General features: G+C 46.4%; 1 protein-coding gene across 1 annotated transcript in view; it reads right to left on the minus strand.

The window, feature by feature from the left end:
• The window catches only part of LOC128304092 (dendritic arbor reduction protein 1), a 104,062-nt gene that overhangs the window by 40,632 nt on the left and 43,131 nt on the right, over positions 1-20,299 (minus strand). The window contains exons 2-4 of the mRNA XM_053041225.1: positions 14,737-14,920; positions 13,563-14,488; positions 12,917-13,436 (exon numbers count right to left, since the gene is read on the minus strand). Of these exons, the coding sequence (XP_052897185.1) occupies positions 12,917-13,436; positions 13,563-14,488; positions 14,737-14,920 (1,630 nt within the window). The remainder of the gene's footprint in view (positions 1-12,916; positions 13,437-13,562; positions 14,489-14,736; positions 14,921-20,299) is intronic.

The raw sequence follows: 20,299 nt of genomic DNA on the forward strand, positions 1-20,299 counted from the left end.
GCGCTTCACCACCCAGCGCCTGTCTTGACACCGAGACCCACCGATGGCTGACATGACTGCTTGATGCTCTCGATCGCTCAAACGCTCGATGTTACCGGTATGTGTGAAGTTCAAGGGTATTCGAAAACAAAACGAGCCAAACAAAACATGCACACAAAAAAAAGGCACACACAGATCTGTCGACACTGCTCCGCACAAGGACCGTGGACTATTTTTGAGGCGCTGGGTGCAATAACTGTGGCCCGCAACACCCGGGCGCTCGCGCAGCATTAGGATGCCGGATAATTGCAGTGCAGGCCCGGGTGCCTTTTCTTTTTCCACTGCCGTGTTATGTGCCTGGTGCCGAGGTGCTGGCATCGGCATCGTGTTTACCATGTAATGATGGCCTTACCGGCTGACAGATAGATTAGACGCTAAAGTCAAGGATTTTCATGACCACGCGGGGACCCCGCTAGAAGTGGTGCGCGATGTTACCACGATTCATACTCATAACGGTAAAATATGATTCATGGAGTGCCCGGGCTTCAGAATTGGTGCGAAGCTAGCGCCATGTGTCGGCAGTAAAGCGGTATGAGATTTAGAGAAATGTCATTGCATTGGCCTTGCCTCGTTGCAGTGGCAATGTTTGGTTTTATTCCCAACACCGGTGTGTGTTTAGTGTCTGTCAATTGCGGTGGAACATCGTTCGGGATGAGAACGTACAATTTAAACAAAACAAGCAGCTTCAGCTCAGACTGTTTGTGCAACGTTGGAGTTAATGTGAATAGAGGGTGTTTTAAGTAATGTTCAATCATTTCTATCAGTACTTCAAAGCCATGGAAATTGTGGACATTTCAATATGATATGAGTTTAATAATACACTACTCATTAGGTTTTTGATTTCTACTGACCAATTGCAGGATCTCTTCAAGTTTTAATCGAATATTGAGAGGAATATTGGAGGCGACCCGGTGGCATGAAGGTAGTGACGTCGATCTTCACACCAACGGACCGGACCATCCAGACCTTAATCTTCCGTAGCTTACTAAGGACTGCCATTCCGGTTACCGTGCAAATAGACATGCAGCGATTTTTCTCAGTGCGAAATTTCGCAAAGTAGCTCAATCTTGCAAAAAAACCCATTTCTCATTGGAGACAATTTAGCGCCTACTGAGGCTGTCAAATAATTACATCGACAAGCCGTTTTTTATATGTGAACTTATCATCGCATTTCATCGAATCGATGAGAACTGAGAAAAATCGCTCCATGTCTATTTGCACGGTTACATAGTAAAATAAGTCTATTAAGCCAGAAATAGCAGGCATGACGTAGTAGAAGATCATTTCGCCAAGACGAGGGAGAAAAAGAGAGTAGAGAAATATATAGAAACATTCCATTTTCCAAGAGCTTTTGCAAAATAATACTGAATTCGTATGAACTTTTCCCAAATCAGAAATTTGCAGAACTTTCACACATGATGGATGTGTCAATTGATAAAACTCTATAAATAATTTATCTCACTTTGGACGAGAAATTGAAAAGGATTCCAAGTCTTCGTCGACATATTCCAGTTTGGCTTGAAAAGAATCCCGACACAAGGTTTCAACTTCCTCACTTGAAGCCTGCAACCCTTGATGACAATATTTGATTAAGTTTGAAACTACCCCGATTCGGATTAGCTCTCTGGAACTCTTAGAACAGTTTTAAAATTTCCCGTTAATTGGCTGGCAATGAAACAATAATCACGACGAATTAAACGAATTACGACCATTGGCATAAAAAAACTCACTCTCAACCCCTTCGCTCTGATCTAAACAGTACGGCGTGAACTCGTAATGCACCTTTCCCGGGGGTTGAACAAGTGGACTCACGAACTAAATCTATTAACCTCTAAGCCGAACCCCTTTGGCAAAGGGCGATAAGTAACCGTTGGATCTAAAGACTCTTAATGGCAGAAAACGGGGGCTAATTTTTCAGAAGATGCCCTCCGATGAGCTTAGATACGTTGCCGATCGCAAGGGCGAAAATTAATTCCCTCCTCGCGTGAGACGGTAGGCCATCCTCGCCATGGGGTGACTATCGATCGAGAGTGGTATTAATTATCAACGACTTGGGAGTAGAGCAAAAACTAAACAAATAAATAGAGCAAAAATATCACTTCAATTGCAATTGTCTGGCCCGTGCAGTGCGCTGGGCCGGGAAAAAGCAGCGTTGGAAAATCAACCAACCAGGTCCAGTATTAGTTCATCTGGAGGTTGTTTATTACCCGTGTGCTCTCTGTGTCAGTTTTCCTATCCCCGGGGAAACGTGTTTCTGCTTTACTTCTTTTTTGTCTGCTGCTATCGATCTGCGCACCAGCTGAGAAGCGTCTGGCAGGAGGCAGCAACAAACCAACAGACGAAAAAAAAAACCAAACACCACACGATCGACACAAAAATCTCGTCCATCGTTAGCGTCCGTCTGCGAGCATGATGTCGTGATCAAAGTCTGGTTTAGTGTTGGAGCCAACTTTATCACCACTGGACATGCGCCCCGTTCGCCCGTTTGCGCTGTCTCCGCGGCCGTGCACTGCGGGCACTCCACCCCAAAAGAAAGGTGCTGCGGTCCGTTCTGTTCCCTACCGCGAGGCACCCGCCGAGGACGAACAAAATCGTGGCAAGTGCGCACAATTTGTTGTGGAAATGTTTCAGCATTGCTGCAGCGCGCTGTACGGGCGATCGCGATCGGGGTGGATCGGGAATTCATAGTAGCGCTCCACCCGGTTAACTCCGCTCCCAACGCTCGCACAGAGTGTCGCGTAGCCCGGGGGCAAATAAGCAAAACCGAGGGTAGATTTTATTTTTTTATTTTTAGTTTCGGGCGAGGAGGATGATTGCGCTTTTGCTAACCGCAGGTAGGCAGAGCCTGGCCCAACCGTCCTCTGGTCGCTGAATTCAATTTACTTTTATAATTTAATTTAATTTAATGAAAATAGTTGCACCGGAGAAAGGAGACGAGTCTGTTGCACGAGAGTTGTGATACGGGAGAAGGCGAACCACGTCGTGCTGTGAATGTCGCTCCACACACACACACACACACACATTTCATGACGGCATGCTCACACACGGAATTGCTGGCGGGAAAACGCACGGCGTGGTGCGGCAGGTTATGCCGTGCGCAGTGAACCAGTGCATAATACCTAATCAAAATAGCATAAATGAGGGAAAATTATCACCAACATACTATCACGCCACACGCGACAGCCGGCAATCTTCTTTTGCTCCGGCTTAGACCGACCATGAGCACCGTGCGGGGATGTGGAACAAGGGAACGCCAGCATGCGAGACGGGCAAAAAGGCTCAAGCCATTTATCCAAACATGGTGTTAAATTGTTTAGCGAACGTTTCCCGGTTTGGCTGCCATTCGGCGTTTACCTTTTGCTTTGGTGATATTTCGATCAGGACTGGACGGCAGCTTGCTGCGTGTCAGGCGGACAATTGGTACGGAATAGCGCAAACGATTTCTTACCGTGCTATTGTGCTCCCGATTAAGCACAACCGGGCTAAGAAAAAGTCTTGTTTTCTAATTGTGTAATCACGCGTACCGGGGTGGGGTTGTGTGCAAAGGAGTGCATGCACAGCTTCGATCGATTGTAATAACTTTATAGACGTTAACATGAAAAGTGGCGCGCGAATTGAGCGAATTAAAACATTACGACCATGCAGAAGACTGTGTATAAGGCGCGAATTATGAAGAACAGGAAATTACTATATAAATAAGGAAGACACCAAAGAAGAACTTATCAATAAAAAAAGCATGAGATCAAATCTTGACACAACTCCACCTTTTACGATGACTCTAATCTTTAGAAATCTCCATATCTTAGTTCCATCTAGCTTTATATCTAGAATGTTTGTACTAAAAACTCAACTCTTTGCAGCGTTGAAGTTCGTTGATCTTCTTTTAAAGATCTCTAAAGACGAAAGTAATCAAGGGACTTCAATACTGCTTTCTCTGCTTTTTGATAATGACATGTGCATTAAGACATCTTTGACAAGTATTTCTCCCTATTCTTGATCTCTTTTAGGCCCAATCTGGAAATATAGCCACCACGGTTGAATTGATCAGATGAGATTTTGGTGCAGATCTGTTAATTAAAGCAAAAACTTCACTTATATACACCCTCTTCATTTTATATAAAACTTTATATGGTGGGACAATTTTGGGGTTGTTCATTGTGAGCCACTAACAAAAATCCATAACATAATAAAATTAAACATCGGTAAATGGCAAGATCTTCGTATGGTTATTCCAGACCTCCCATCAGCTCGAGTCGTGAAATTCGCAAATTATCCTAACACTTTCTTTATTTCTGGTAAAATGCTCCATCAATTAAGTAACAGTCAAATTGTTCCAAAGAGAGCTGAACGGTGACGTTCGTACAAATAGACATACATCACAAAGGTTGCGGATAACGATCGCTACAATTGTGGCAACTCCAATCTATTCACCCCCTTTCGGTAAACCAACCGATCTAATATTCCACCGCCATTTTTCAACGATAGTGGCCACAGACCAGAAACCAAGCAATGCTTTTGTCCGGAAAGACTCATGGGTCATGTTTATATTGCATCAATTACACAGCAGGCTTCAATTGTACGATCTGGTTCGCAACCGCGAGTTTGAAAACTAGACAAAACAACGCGCGAAGAAAAACGCCCGTGACTGTGCAAAAAAGGGTCGCTTTTGGGGCCAGCTGGTTGGCGTCGTATCAAACCCAATTTCGCAGCTCAACCCCTGTAGCCGACCGATCTAACGCCGAGGGTGGCGATGCACGTATGTAGCGAAACGGACGCGTCGACGCTTAATGACGCGTTGAAAGGTAATAGTTTACCAGATTCCAGAGTTCCGTCGCCGGCCATGCCGTAGGTTCACGGTTTAATGGTGTTTTCGGTGCGGATCCGGCACGTTATTCGCTACCGCCATGAAACGCGCGCCGCACCGCTGGTTGACGGGCTGAACAAAGGCACCCAAAATGTGCCCGTCGTACGTGGCCCTACGGGTTTGTGTTGCGAACGAAATTATGCATCGAATGCCCCCGCGCGGAAGGGTGTTCGGAGGGTTGGACGGGCTACGTCAGATCGATGCCAGAGCGCATGCTGGCCTGATAATTAAGGTCACTCGTGCGACCAGGGAAGGTGAACTATGGTTCACTTTCGTTTTCGTACCAGCGTTCGCATACCGAGCATGCTGACGCGGATGGTTTGGCTGCCGGGTAGCGTATCTTGGCACGCTTCCAAATGGTCATTATAACGATGTTGTCAAAATCGGTAAAAAGAACCATTCCATCCCATTCCCAGTTCGGGGCAGGTCAGTGCTGCGATGTCTTAATTATGCCCTGCTGGTCGATCAGTTTGATATTTGCGCGTGTGGTACCGAACCCCACCCCACGGATGCGTGGCCCAGCGCCTCCAACCCGTCCGAAATGAAATTGACACTCCAATAAGCACCAAACATAATGGGATCGTTATGCGTGCGATCAAGCCCACAGCCCCGGTTCTGCGTGAGGATCTAGCCGGCAAACATTACCGAATCGCCATGTCGCGATGCCAAAGAAAGGAAAGAAAATCAGCCCGAAAATATTTTAATAGCCTTTTGTGCCGCGTCCGCCGCGTGTGTCTATCCTTTCTGCCGGCCGACGATGGTGAGCCTGGGGGCGATAATGGCTTAAATGTTTATGGTGCCGTTGAAATCAATCAATTCCCGCTTGTTTGCGACCCTGGCGAAGCAATCGTCAAATAAGAGCCATATGCATGCATGACCGATATCAAACCGAAGCTGGGAGCCAAGATCGGTTTTGCAATCATCCGCACGTCCCGGACCTTTCCCTGCTTCACCCCCTCACACCCACGTGTGCTAGGGCCGTGTCCTATCTCGGGACCCGCTGCGTGGTGCCCGTAGTGCAATCGCAATTGGATCTCAGTGGGGTAAAAATCCAATAAACTACAATCTATTCATTACCTCAGTGCTCTTTTGGCATTCGCTTGCCCCGCTTGTTCGGCCTAAATCAGGCCAATCATCACATGCAGAGCAAATATGAATGAATAAGAGTGACGCGGTGGCCTCACCTCGCAACGTCCGCGTCTTCCTCCGATCGGTTTCGGGGCGTTTGGAAAGGAATAGCGCACTCGACCAGTGCGCCTCCTTCGGTTACTGAGCGAGTGTGCCAAGCTTGAACTGTGCTTTATTTAGTTGCAGCTCAGTTGGCTGGCTGCCTTTTTTTCTCCACGCCTGGCGATGCTGTTCTTTTTCCCTTAAAGCGTCAGTGAGCCGCTCCGGTTTATTAGTTCGTGTGTTGTTGCTTTTGCATGGCCCATCGAAGGCCAAAGCCCAACAGCATACCAACAGCTGGGCTCTTCGTGGCCTCGAACTAACAATGCGAAATAAAAATAAAATATTAAATTTTATAACTTATTCTGTTCATTTATTACCCCGCCGATTCCTGGCCGTCAGTAGACCGATTCGGAGTCAGCGTGAAAACGAAAGCACACTGCCAATATATTCGAAGCCGATCAAACGCTGAAATAGAATTGTATCAGTCCCACCCGGTCCCGGGGTTCGCTTTTGATAAATGCGTGCGATCAGTCGAAGTCGAAGATCATTTACCAAAAAATACTTCACCACTTCGTTGCCGAATCGTAACCTTTCACTTTTTTTCTTCCTCTCCCGTTGCTTCGATCCAGCAGTTGTGTACGATAGCGTGTGTGTGCCATGGTCACGGTGACTCAATTGGGGAGCTATTTCGAAGCAATTCCAAAAACCGTTCCGAACGATCCAATCGTCACCAGATTTGTTTAGACGTTAGCATGACGGGCGTGCAATTTGTGTCGTTAGGCGGCTAAACGCATGCGCTATGTATACCGCAACCAGCTGTTTCTTCGCCCCGAACTCGAAGGATGGTCCTGGAATGTCTACTCAGCCCTATGCCCATCCCAATTCCTCCATCCTTCCCAATCTTCCAATGGCTCCCGCGCGAAACAAGTTCCAAATGCAGTCGGACTCAAGCGGTCTATTGAGGAACGAGACTGCACCGTGGTACGGCGGGTGGTCATAAAGTGAAACGGTTATTATCAATTGGCATGGTGCAGAATGTGTGTGTGTGCAGAGTGCATTGGGTCGGGCGCCGTTTGCAAAATGGAAGCTAATTAATGATTCGGTCATGAGCGCAATAAGGATTAATTAAATTTTATCTGATGGTACCCCGCGACTTATGGGACACGACCGTGATCTGCGAAGCTTTTCTGCTTCCGGCAGGCAGATTTACCATGGGGCGAGCATTAGCAGTAGGTTAGCGAGCATTACCGGGTTGGTTGGAGAAATAGCAATCTCGGAACATCTTCGGAGTCGTGATAAGGAATGTCTTCTGTGTGTCTAATTTTGTGTTGCTTGACTAGTTTCGTTACTAAAATTACTGCTTCGGATTGCTACGGGTACATTGCTTTTGGAAGGTATTTGCCCCCGGAAAAAAAATCATTCCAATTTTCATTCCAAGTGGAAGTACATTTTAAGGATCTGGAATCATTTACCAATTATTATATGATATTGAAACGTAATAGCATAGAGAAGACAGAAAAATGAATACGAAATCAGCAGAAATTAATAAGCTTTTATAATAAAAACTTCAAATGGCAATGCTGGAGCAGTTACTGCGGGAGCATCATACAAATTTATTCTAAAATTTCTCGAATGCGTGAACTGAGAAAGCGTTAAAAAGTATTGAAATTTCCAAGAGTTCTAGAAAGATGGAAAAATTCTTTAAATTACCTCATTAAATTCCAGTTCAATTTGGGAAGAATTCAGAAATGACTCCAACTATGCCACTTGACATGGATAACCCTGCATTGCTCTTAAGTTTAACAATATTTTTTGGTATTCAAGCAAGTACTTTGAACCAGGAAAAACTTTGTCTCCTACTATAACTGTGAGGTGCCCGCTTAGTTGGCCCCTTTAAAGGTGATATAAAGCCGGTGATTAACCTTCAACAGCACCGAAACATTGTTTTGTGCTTAAATTGTCCATATCCGGTTTGCTGGAAACAGATTATTTTGCTCTGCAGTCCACACATTTCAAAGCCCTCTAACGAGGGTAAAGTAAGCTGGTACGCAGATGGCTTGATGTTGTACTTCTAAAACATGTTCCCAAGCGTTTGATGGCTTGTTCTCGAACTGATGAACTGTACAGAACCGATCCGTGCAGGCAATAGTGGTTGGAACTGCTACAACACCCCTCCGGGAGATTAAGGGCCCCAAAACAAATCTCAAACCAATCTCAAAACCACCCCCCACCCCCCTTTGCCCAACACCAGATCGATCGATAATGTTTCGTCCGGCAACCACCGGCATGGCATATGGCACCGAGGGGGGTGTTACCCCCCCGGACCCGTGTCGCGTAAAAACCGTGTATCATACCTTGTGTTTTTTTTTTTTGATTGATTGGTAAAGAAAAATCACGTCACACTCTCGCGTCAGCTTAGAATGTGATCTTGATTCACGATCATTTCGTCAATGGACAAAGCACCCGGGTGACGATCAAGATTGGTTTGTGCTAGTTCTTGTACGAAATGGTGCGAAGGGACAAAAAGAATATAAAGGCATACATAAAGCACCACCAAACAACGGCAGCCATACAAAAGGTGGAAGCGAAGTTCAGAAGTTCAGTAGATCCAGACCCTGAACGCCACCCGGTCCGGTGTTGTTGCTTGTTTGCGCACGGTTGCAATTGAGTGACCCCCGTCGATATGTCCTCGACAGCACGAAGGGCTATTGCCACAAACAATTGTGGCTATTGGAGTGAACTTCTGTGAACTCCCCGCAACCACACTCGCATAGAGTGGGCCCCGATTAATCATAAATTGTATCGACAAATTCAATTGGATTGGAAGTTGTGTAAAGCGCGGCTAATAACAGGCAGCAAACAAACATTGCGCGTTATTAATGATTTTTCAATTTTCATAACCACCCCCGAGCCCCGAGACTTGGTTCCTATTTGTCCTGATGGAGCGCCAGGGTAAGGTTTGTAACCCGCTTGACACACGTTGTGTTCCGCCGCACGGTAATGTGGTGTAGCATGCCAAAAGCTACAACACCAGACACGTTGACAGATGACACGGTTGGAAGGTGCTCGCCCTGCGCAGACTAAATCCCGGAATCCCGGGGGCTGTGTTGTTCGATTCGCGGCATCCAACCGCATGTCAGCAAAGGGTTGTTAGACCGTGATTATGTTGCCGCTGAGTTCGCTACAAGCAGGGTTGGCAAAGATGATGTTCCCTGTTACCCTTCGTCCGGCTCCTTCGCACGTGAGCAGCAGAAGATACGTGTGGAACTAGTTCTGTCGTCAGTGCATCGCTCACTTCGCGCCAAGTCGCACGTTTCTCACCACTTTATATGGAGCTCGGAGCTGAATCGGTTCGATGACAACTTTTTCACCCACCGCCACTTCGAGTACTTCGAGCTTGCTTCCCAGCTGTCAGCCGTTGAGGTGGCGGGCAAGATGGATGGCGTGTAAAACGGGGGAAAGTGTACAGCGCTTGGTTTTAGAAGTGGCGCACTCGCGACTTGAACAGCATCAGCAGCAGCAGCAGAAAAAAAACCTCGACAACAACCAATAGAAATCAATAAATCATTGTTTCCACCATGCTGCTTGGAGGAGGCCGAGGGCAATTGGGACGCAATTATTAAATCTTATTATGTGATAAATCATGATTAAAAATTCTGTTCCTTCGGTGAGCCGAGTATCGCGAGTAGCACCGGGCCTGACACCCGGTGTTAAGTTGCACCAAAGCAAAACCCCGAGCAGATTGCTCGAACATCCGGCAAGGTGAGACGTGCCTGCCTGGCAAACAACGAGAGTAGCTGGCCCGATCACCATTAATTGATTTAATTAGAGAAAATAATTACGCGCTTCGTTAGGACAATTGTTGAGCACACGGTAGCCTGGGGAGGTTTAGGAAGATAGGGCAACACAAAAAAAACCGATCGCCATCTGATCGAGGTGCTCAAATGTGCATGAGGATAAAAGACAAAAAAAAACTGACGTTACATCTGTCTGGACTTTGTGACTGATCCCCTATTAAATGAGACCACTTCCTTGTACTATCGACAAGGACCTGACTGCCCCGGATAAAACGGGCGGTTTCACTTTTGCACGCACAATCGACTAGCACGCTTCGTTTTGGATCGCGCAAAATTGGATCATGGTGAAAATGACTGGTTAATTGGAGCAGGGAAAACGGACGGACGGACGGGGGTTGGAATGGTTGGGTGTTGATAAGTTTTCCACCCAACGGTCGGAAGCTCGTCCATTTCTCAGCTGGCGATGACGTTTGATCGACGGTGGTTTGGCCCATTCGTACTGGGACTGGGTGCGTGGTAAAACCGAGTGGAATGGTTCTGTCGCCCGACTGCTAGCCGACTGATTAGCTGACGAGTTGATCGCGATTGTGACGGGTCGTAATAATCACCGGGTTGCTCAATTTGCAACAAACGGATAAAAACGGAACGGCACAGACCGTTGGTTGGCGGGTAAATTGATTCGTGTTGATGAAAATTAGATTACATGAAATGGAGTGGCCCCAACTCAATTCAATTTGCAAACGATCGTGTGATAATGAGAGTTTATCACTTACAATGTTTTTGTTCTGCAGTTATACAGTTTTTGTCTGCAGTTTAGTCGAATAAATTTGTATACAGCTGCATTGCAAAATAAAGAAAAGCTTTTTTGTAAAGAAAAAGGTAATCATAGAACTTCAATTCTATTGACGTTGTGCTGAATTCTTCAGAGTTTCATTCGTAACAAGATGGTAATCATTTATCAACTAAGATTAACTAGCTGAGAAACTCAATTAAAAATCGTGTGGGTTGCTAGCAATGACAAGTTTGTAGTTTATATGATAAATTGATGTGGAAACCATTTATGCTACATCGTTTTAGAAATATATCGATCATAATTTGTATTTTTAAGTAGTATTTGTTCGTAATAAAACTCACAAAAACATAATTATTTTATAAGAAAAATAAAAGTTACAAAAGAATGAGCTAGAAATATGGTAAATCTCAAGGAGGAAATGCATTGTAGACATTTGTAAACTTCAGCTCAAGCAGCGCTAACTTAACTTGAAAAATCGTTATAGTTAGTTTTTAGTTAGTTATTAACTTTAATTAATAATACATTAAAATTCATTTTCTCTCCTCTTTGTATCACTTTGTTAGCATCTTGACTGGTACAAAGTTTGACAAATGAACGTGTATTGATCGCATACTTCAGGAAAAAAGTGTTATTATTTAAAAGTATGCCTCGAGTATGCGTAATAATAATTAAATATGTGTAAATCTATGTATGAAGTATGTGTGATTTTTTATAGAAATTATGATTCTATGTTACACAATTCATCATATTTCTACACAAAAATGAGAAGAGTATTCGATAAGAAGTACCATTGCTTAAAAATGTTTTTGTTGGGACCAATGGTACGGAGTAATTAATTGTAGTAATTAATTTATACGAAATTGCAGAATATTCGGGTTCCAACAAAATATATCCTTTGTCTAGTTCAGTGATATGAAAGACTTCAAAATGGAAAGTTAAGACTAGGAGGATAAAATATCTCCTTTTCAGGCCAGCGTAATGTATCCACTTCAATAAAATTCAAGCTTTGAGTTTGAAACCCCCATTTTATGATTCTAAAACCATTTAACTAAGTTACAAAGTCTAATAACAAGACAGAAACTACCACGATACCGTTAGTATTAGTCCTTATTCATGGTAAAGTGTTAGCTATGCTGTTCTACCCATATCAGCACTAATTATCGCGGGTTTCAATAGTCGGACTGTCGTCCCATGGCCGTAGATGGTAAACCAGGAGTCGTTTTGCACTCCACCCGAGCTGATCGTGGCATCGATGGGAAAAAATGTATCGAAAGTTCACACATACACACATACACATACACAAACAGACAAAGCCCTTTTTTGGACGTGGGTGAAAATGAAAGCTATTGCCAGTCCGGCAAGCACCGGTACAAATTGATTCATCAGCATTGATCGCGGCTAGTTACCGTGAAAGAATATCGCACGTTAACCAATCTGGTACAAAACTTCTTCCGCGGGTTGGACGCTCGAATATGGTAACTTCACGCTCTGTCCCCACTGTGTCCGACGGGTTGGCGAGGATCGAAAGTGATAATTATCGATTTTAAATGGTGCGTACGCAAAGGAAAACCCCGAGCACGTCTGTCGATCGTTGGCGAGCCGCCGCTAGTGCATTGGAGGGATTGCGCACTCTCAAACATCATAATCAAAGCGGGAGCGAAAGAGCGCGCTAATGAATTATCGCGTAAATGTCTTAATTTTATTGCAGCACCAATGCATTGCACCGGTGGCACGACGGTCAAACCCTCCAGGGGGAAATGGGCGATCCGCCACACTCCGCCTGCTTGGGTGGGAAAGGCGAAAGGGAGGTTGGTGGTGAAAAATTGACGAGCGATTTTTCTCACATTCCGTTTATGGATGACACTGGAACCGGCCCGGGGTTTGAACAGTCTTCACCGACATCCGTAGCGTATGTATGTACGGTGGTGATTAGACGATGGCGATCCTATCCAAACAGCTTGAAGAAAATTATCCATATTATTAATTATCTGCCCTTCGAATCAGGGCACAGGAACATGCATCGGAATTGGGGCGTTGTCGCATGACCGCTCGCATTTGGTAATGAAGTGATCATTTGGACAGTTCGGTGCTATCAGCGACTAAAGATCACCCCTTCCAATCCGTGGTGGGTGTTTGGTGGGAATGAAGCGTATAGTTTGTACCGAGCGGACAGATTCCGTTGTACATGGGAATTATGTACGGTCGGTGTTCCAAAACCAACGGCACCGTGAAACGGCCACCATTCGTACTTACCGATAAAATCACAGTGGTGTATTCGTCGTTTCTCCAGCTCGGGATTGTTGCGACGGTTGTAGCGGCCGACGATGTGCTTCACGACACCGGCACTGCTGAGCACGCTGTTGATGCTGTGTGCGGAACTGTGCCGCTTGGAACTGGAACCACGCGAGGACGATCCGGTGCGGGTGGTGGACACCGGCGGGCCACCGGTGTTGCCCGTGCCGGAACTATTAGCTGTACCGGTGACCGTTGCCAGCGAACCGATCGCAACGTTCGGCATCACCGGCAAGGGATGGAGGGAACCGTTGGCCGTGATCGGGTTTGGTTGCGTTGGTTGGGACATTGGGACGGGAGTTTGGGGTAGCTGTTGGAGGAGTTTCGTCGGGTTCGGACCCGGAACCGACTGTGCACCCACCATGCCACCGTGCGTATGGTGATGGAGGTGGTTGCCTTGCAGGGTAATCTGCTGTTGCTGCTGTTGTTGATGTTGTTGCTGTTGATGATAAGGTGGAGGGGGCGTTCTACGTGGCGGGTTCTACAGAAAGAGAGAAAGAGATGTTGGAAGAGTACTCATTGAGAATACTATTCTCGAAGTCGAAGTCCAAGTCGAAGTCGAAGTCGAAGTCGAAGTCGAAGTCGACCTGGCGAAGTGAACACTAACCTGCAGATTATTCCCGGGACTACCGGGGTCCGAGTTCGGTGGTGTTAACGGAGGAACGTACATTAGCCTCGAGATAGGAGTTGGGCAAACATTGGAACTCTGCGGTGGAGCGTACTTGCCATGGTACATAGGACCCGGTGGTTGACCCAGTGTGGCCGTTCCACCACCGGGGGCTTGATGTTGTTGCGGTTGCCAGTGATAGTAGTTATTGTTCTGGTTCACCTGCAGATGTTGCTGCTGCTGCGGATGATGCTGTTGCTGATGATGATGCTGCTGCTGCTGCTGCTGCTGCTGGTGTTGTTGATGGTGGGGATGTTGTAATTGATGATGTTGCTGCAGTTGTTGAGACTGATGATGTTGCTGCTGCTGTTGCTGCTGCTGCTGCTGCTGCTGAGGTGGGTGATTAGTGAGAAGCTGCAGACTAGAACCACTCCCATTCGTTCCAGCTAGATAGCCATTGAGATTGTGCTGGTTAGGATGACCGTGAGCTGTCGTAATGCTGTGCGTGTAGCCGGTCCCATTGTTCGAGAGGAAATTATTGCTACCATTGTTGCTGGCGTTACTATTGTTGCTGCTATTGGTGTGACAGCTGGTGACGTCACTGTGCATATGGTTTTGGTGGATGCTGTTGTTGTTGTTGTGTAGATGGCTAAGGTTGTTGTTATGGTTGGTGGCGTTCTGCGCGAGCAGCGCGTTGCTCTTTTCGGTTTTGATCTCGAGCGGGCTGAGCAATGGCGAGGACAACGGTTCCAGAAACGGATCGTCAACGGCTTCCATCTTCACCTGCGGTATGCCGTTCATCGTACCGAGCATGATCGCATTCTCGGGGTCGATGTTCTGTATCGAGCTGGTGATATCCTCCCACAGCGGTGGCCGTAGAAAGGAATCCTCCGATTCCGCGCACAGCATGTCCCGATGTTTGTTGCCTTGAGGGAATGGAACGACGAGAGGAAGAGCACGAAAAGAGAAGAGATTCATTTTATTAATCCCATTTTGTAATCACAGACACAGACAAACTTCAACACTGTTATCTTTGCGTAAGTAGCTTAAGCTCTTTCCATTACGGTAGCCCCAAAAATTGAAAGGTGGAGATGGAAAACATTGCCATCATTCTAGCTACGGTTGGACATTTCTGTCCTTTGTCTGTTCATCATCATCCCGTATTGATACGTACCGAAGAAAAACTCCTTTCCATAATGCTCGTAGTTCTGGCTGGTGTAGCTGGATAATCCCGACGACGACAGTGGTGAGCTGGATGATGGATGATGCTGGCTGCCCGGTACAACGTCCAGCTCGACATCGGTTTCCAATTTATTTATGCGCCCCATCAGCTCATGCCGAAATTCTAATTCTGGTGACTGAAATTAATTGTGCGGATGACAAACCGAAACGGGAGATGGGAGGGAAATTAATGAACGCTGTCTTGCTCGAGATTGTCGCCGAGACCGATCCACCGATACTGTGTGGTGGGACCAATTCGGTGCGTAGTTAAATCACCCTTCGGGCTCGGTACATAATTTATGATAAGAAGAAGTGTTTTCATTACATTAAATGCATTTAGCTTGTTGTCCAAAAATGCACTGTTGACAGGATTATACATTACGCGGAGGCAAGCTGTGTGCTGTTTGGTGGGAAGATGTCAAAACACACTGTTGCTAATGATGCACAACATTAGTGCAGGGTGAAGATGTTTATAGTAATATAGAAAAGTTATTACTAACTTTGATATAAAATCATTGAAAATCATTGGAAAAATACCCAAAGCATCTCCGAAACATAGCAAAACAGCCATCCAACAGCTCTGTTACAGACATCAAAGAAGCAGAGGATCATTTCCCTATTGCACCTTCGCAGCGATCTTCACGCGCTGTCAATCCTAATCACCGAGAACATTAATTTACATAAACACAAAACCCTTCCCTTTGCCGTCGAGGGCCATCGACCCGAAAGCTTGGCAGATGGGCGCTAGTGAAAGCTTTTGGCTGCGAGTACGAAAGACACGAATGCGAGCCACAAACAGTCCCAAGATCCCGCCATGAGCTGGACCTGCAGCTGAAATCCCATGGTTGCCCGTGATCTACGGGGCCATCGTTAGAATCCCTGGTGAGACTCGGTGAGAAACTATTGAAGACAACAACAAAAAAACAACAACGATTAGATCCACTTGATGGACGCTAAAGTGACGGTCTGAAATGCTACTTGCCAGTTGTGTTCGCGGCATCGTGCATCGTTTGGTTAGTGCAAAAACAAACGTTTAACGTACCGTGGTGGGCTACACATCAAACAAGCAGGGAGGACGATAATCACGAAGATTACAGGCATTCGGCTCGGTGTGATTGATTTATATAGTGCTAGTGATGCCAACTGTTTCGCAATTAAATGCTCACCTACAATCGTGATGGTATCTGCATCGATGCCGCACCGGACAACAAGTGGCATCGGCTGGCAAATCGGTGCAATGCGGAATGGACGCACGAAGCTTGCACCGACTATAAATTATCGAATTTTATAACCAACCAAAACCCGGGTTTAATGGTAGCTGCAGGCCTTTAATATTCTAGATTACATTAGAGTTTAATGGTTTTTTATGTAAATATCACATCGCGAAACATGCGCATCTGCTGCAGTAACACATGTCCCAATTTAGCCTCCCCGGGCCCGGGGTAGTTAATAAATTCGCCCGTAAACATGCATTTTTATCACGTTTGCAAAACCATCGATGAATGAAAAATGGTTCCTCCGGGTTCGCGTGTGTGCCCTGGGCAGGGCGAGGAAGAAAACCCGCCCGAAGAGGCGATTGAACCTCTGCAACCCCTGGCGGGGGCGCACATTACCCCCGGTTGACCGAAGCGGGGGGCGGATACTTTAAAACGCACGGTATGGGGAGAAAACTTTTGCGACTAAATAAAGCAAAATGGTTGACGGGCAGCACAATTTGCATACAATTGATCGTAAAAAAAACGAATATTATCCACCCGCTAGCAGAAGTAAGCGTCCACCATGGGGACGCTTGTTGTAATGTTGTTGCGGTGTTTTGTAGCAGAATTTACGATCGATTTTATATGATTCTTCACGATCGTTTTGATCGAAATGCACGGCCGTACATCTACTGGCAGATTGAGGTGAGATGACACTTTAGCGCGAACACTTTGCCCGGCGTGGAAGCGCTGTTTGTGTTGGGACGGGGTGTTTCGAGCCGCAGATGGAATATTAACTTCATATCTCAATTGCTTAGAATTCGCACAGCATCGAATGGATAGGAGCGTGTGTCGAGGAAGACGAGGAAGACAACCTGAGCATTGTTTAGCGGTGCACTATTAGAAGTAGCTTGCTTGCTTGCTTGCGAGATAGTACGGTTGCGATTGAGCTGGAATAAGCAATTCGATAGAGACGGCAGTGCACTTACGGTGAGGCTCATTTTCTCAAGGTACTTTGATTCGAGTGTTCAACTAACGTGAACCGGATGAGTGGATTTTGTGCGACAACATTTCCGCTTCCAGCGCGTGGAAACCGAAGTGCAGCCACCTTAGCTCCGACCGGCTATTGACAATTCAATGGAACATTCATGGCCGGGGAAGGGAAAAAAGGCGCTCTCCACGTTATTATGCTGTCACATAAGCGCTATCTAAACGGGAACTTATAGCAGAACGGAATACCTGCACCATTAACTACAACCCCCTTATTGGTGACAAATATACTCGATTTTAACAAATCACACCAATATTTCCGTGCAATAATCTCTATCTACTGCCAACGGCGTTCAATCAAACACTTACAGCGTTTAGCAGTCGGATTGATTGCAGTGGTGGTTTTATTTGTTTCTGGTGTAAATTTGCATCGCAAGCATTCTCGGGTGACACGTGACAACGGGGCGACGCAACACTATCGCGTACGCATAATGGTGCAGGGAGCTATCTGTGTCACTAGGCTAAGAACATACCGGGCAGAACAAGCGTACATGTTCTCCTCATCACCATTGCGCCCGTTAGCAGTGTGAGATATAGCTGAAAGTTATAATAAAACAGAACAAAACCCGATCACCATCCAGCTGTCCAGATCTGAACCCCTCGCCATCCCTCTGCCACCCACAGAACAACGGAATGAGGCCACCAGGTTCGACAAAATGTCTATTGAAAATATGTTCATCGATCGATCGAATCGGGCACTGGTCAGCTGCTGGGGTTGTTTATGCCGGTGTGGGTGGGAGGGAGACTCGTCCGTTGGCCAACCGGAGGGGTGGCAAACGACCAGGGTAGGGAAGCTTACATAAAGGGGTTGAAGCAAAAAGGTGAGATCCAGGGTGACGGTTTGACCGAGATCAGATGTGTCACCATTTCGGACTGCGGCGCACAACGGAGCTAACGAGGAATGCCACGCCAAACGGTGGCTAAGCCTCCCCTCCCGGTTGCTGGCACATAATTCATCTGATGGATGCTCGAAATCTGCGCACCGCACTGCGTGTCAATCGGTTCGGCACTGGCACACTCCATAAATAACCAGAGGAGCCACCGGATTTAGCGTGCCAGTTGACAGTGTAGTCACCCGGCTGCCATTGCCTCCGCACGCGGACGCGGATTGCGATTAAAATAATGGACAAAAGTGCGATAAAATTTGAATTGAATGGATGCAGTTTGAGCAGCAAGCGTTAGTGTTTGTCTATGCGAGCCGGTATGTGTGTGTGTTTGATGGCAAATTAACCTCCTTTTTCTGGTGTTACCAGCCGGGGGGGGGCCTCTTGAAGCATTGAGGTGACTTGGGCAGCATGATCAGTGACGGACCAACAGGCCGGTACCGTACCGTATGGAATGGACGAGGAAATCGTTTGGATGGTAATTAAATCTTTCTACGAGGACGCGTGTTCGGTGGAGACTTCAAGGCTTTTGATCTTCATTATGCTCTCTGCTGCTAGGTCCATGCGAATTACAGGGTTTTCGAGTGCAATCTAGCAGAATAGTCTTTTTATCTGATGTGGAGTGCACTTGAGGATTTGCAAACTTGAGCAGCATAAGTAGTTTTAGTGACTTTCTTTAGAATAAATCATAGAAATAGCTCTACAAATTCTAGAAATTCAAGGTCTGTCACATGATGATGATAAGTCCCACCGCATACCCCAACACAGGTTTGAGAGAGACGAAATTATCTTTAAGATATTGAAACTCCAATAATCATGTATATAAAAAAACTAGTCGGTAAGTGGTGGCATCAAGGAACTTTCCAAGACCCGCGTAGAATTCTATACACTTCCAACAATTAAACTCCCATATAAAATTCACCATTGTCCGTTAAAGAGGTATGCCGAGTACCATTGTAAGGGTAATGGTCTACCAGCTTTCGGGACTGTTCCATGCATATGACCAGGTCTACAGACACCAATAGCGTGTTAGAGACAATGAATTCTAGCTCAACTTAAAAAGAGTACATAAATGGCTAAAAACCTCACAGAGTTGTCTTATTTAAATTCCAAAATAGGTAAAATGTTGCTCTTGTTTCGTAATTAAATAGCATCGTGTAGCTTTTCACAGCGCTATAGATGTGCTGCGTAACTTGCAACAAAGCTCATTAGATCCGCGCATGGTGTGGAACTGTTATAAGCATCGATGCATAATGCGCCGATGCGTACAACACGTCACCCAGAAACCCGCGCAGAATCAGTGCCCGGTCCGGCCGCCGAGCCGAAGGTACCATCGGCGCTTCCTGGATATAGGTTATGATTATTGGCCAACCGCTGACAGCACCGACTGCTTTTGTGCAAATGTTATGCTAAATACGTACATGCCACCCTTAAAACGAGGGCCACAGCCGGGTCCCACCGGATTCGGTCGCGGTAAAATGGCAGCAATTTATGAGCGACCCACCGATGATTTGATGCGATTGCTAGAACACACAATATTAGCATTTACAGCAGCGCTCCCGGCCACAGCGAACGACTCATAAATGATCCAACTTCCAATGAAGGGGGCTGAAGGGGGAGGAGGAGGGGACGCTCTTTGCAACCCCCAGAATGTGGTCCAGCTGGTACATGGCACAGGGATCACGCCACAAAATCACCGCCGAGACAAACAAATTGATTGTAAATTTAATTAAACCCTCTACTGAGCGTTCGTCCCAAATACCGAGCCCGCACGCTTCCACATCCCGTGGCGACTTGGTTTGGGGGGTGCGACTGACTGCAAAATCTTTTCCCTATTACTCATACCCAGGGTTCGGATCGCCGAAGTACTGCATAAGCACCACAACGGCACGGTTCTCCGTACCTTCTCCGGTTTGCTTCCGCACGATCGGAAGATATTTTCTACCGCTGCTCCGGAATTGGCAGAAGGTTTGGGTTTTGTTTTGTCCCATGCATACGCAAGACAAAAAAAAACAGACACACACCGAATCAAGAGCGCAGATAGTAATGCCGTCTTTGAAGGTACTTTCGGTGGCCCAGCTTCGGTCACAGTTTGTAGTTTCGCAATTCGGTGGATCGTGTCGCGCTGGTCTGCACGTAGTAGTGGTGGATTTTTCACCCAACCCTGCCACCCTTGTTGACTGCGGCCGTCACCCATCGAATGTTGTGCCAACTCGCTATGTTTGTTCAGCGATAAAAGTATGTTTGCCCTGATAGGTACCTCACGGTCTCTCGTAAGGGGTTTCTTGCGATGGACACCGCATTATGGGCACACCGAAGACGCAAACCCACCGCAAAGAACGACAACCATTGTCGATTTGATGAAATCCATCGGCTGAGGTGCACC

This window comes from Anopheles moucheti, chromosome 3, assembly GCF_943734755.1.
Source record: "Anopheles moucheti chromosome 3, idAnoMoucSN_F20_07, whole genome shotgun sequence".
NCBI lineage: Eukaryota > Metazoa > Arthropoda > Insecta > Diptera > Culicidae > Anopheles > Anopheles moucheti.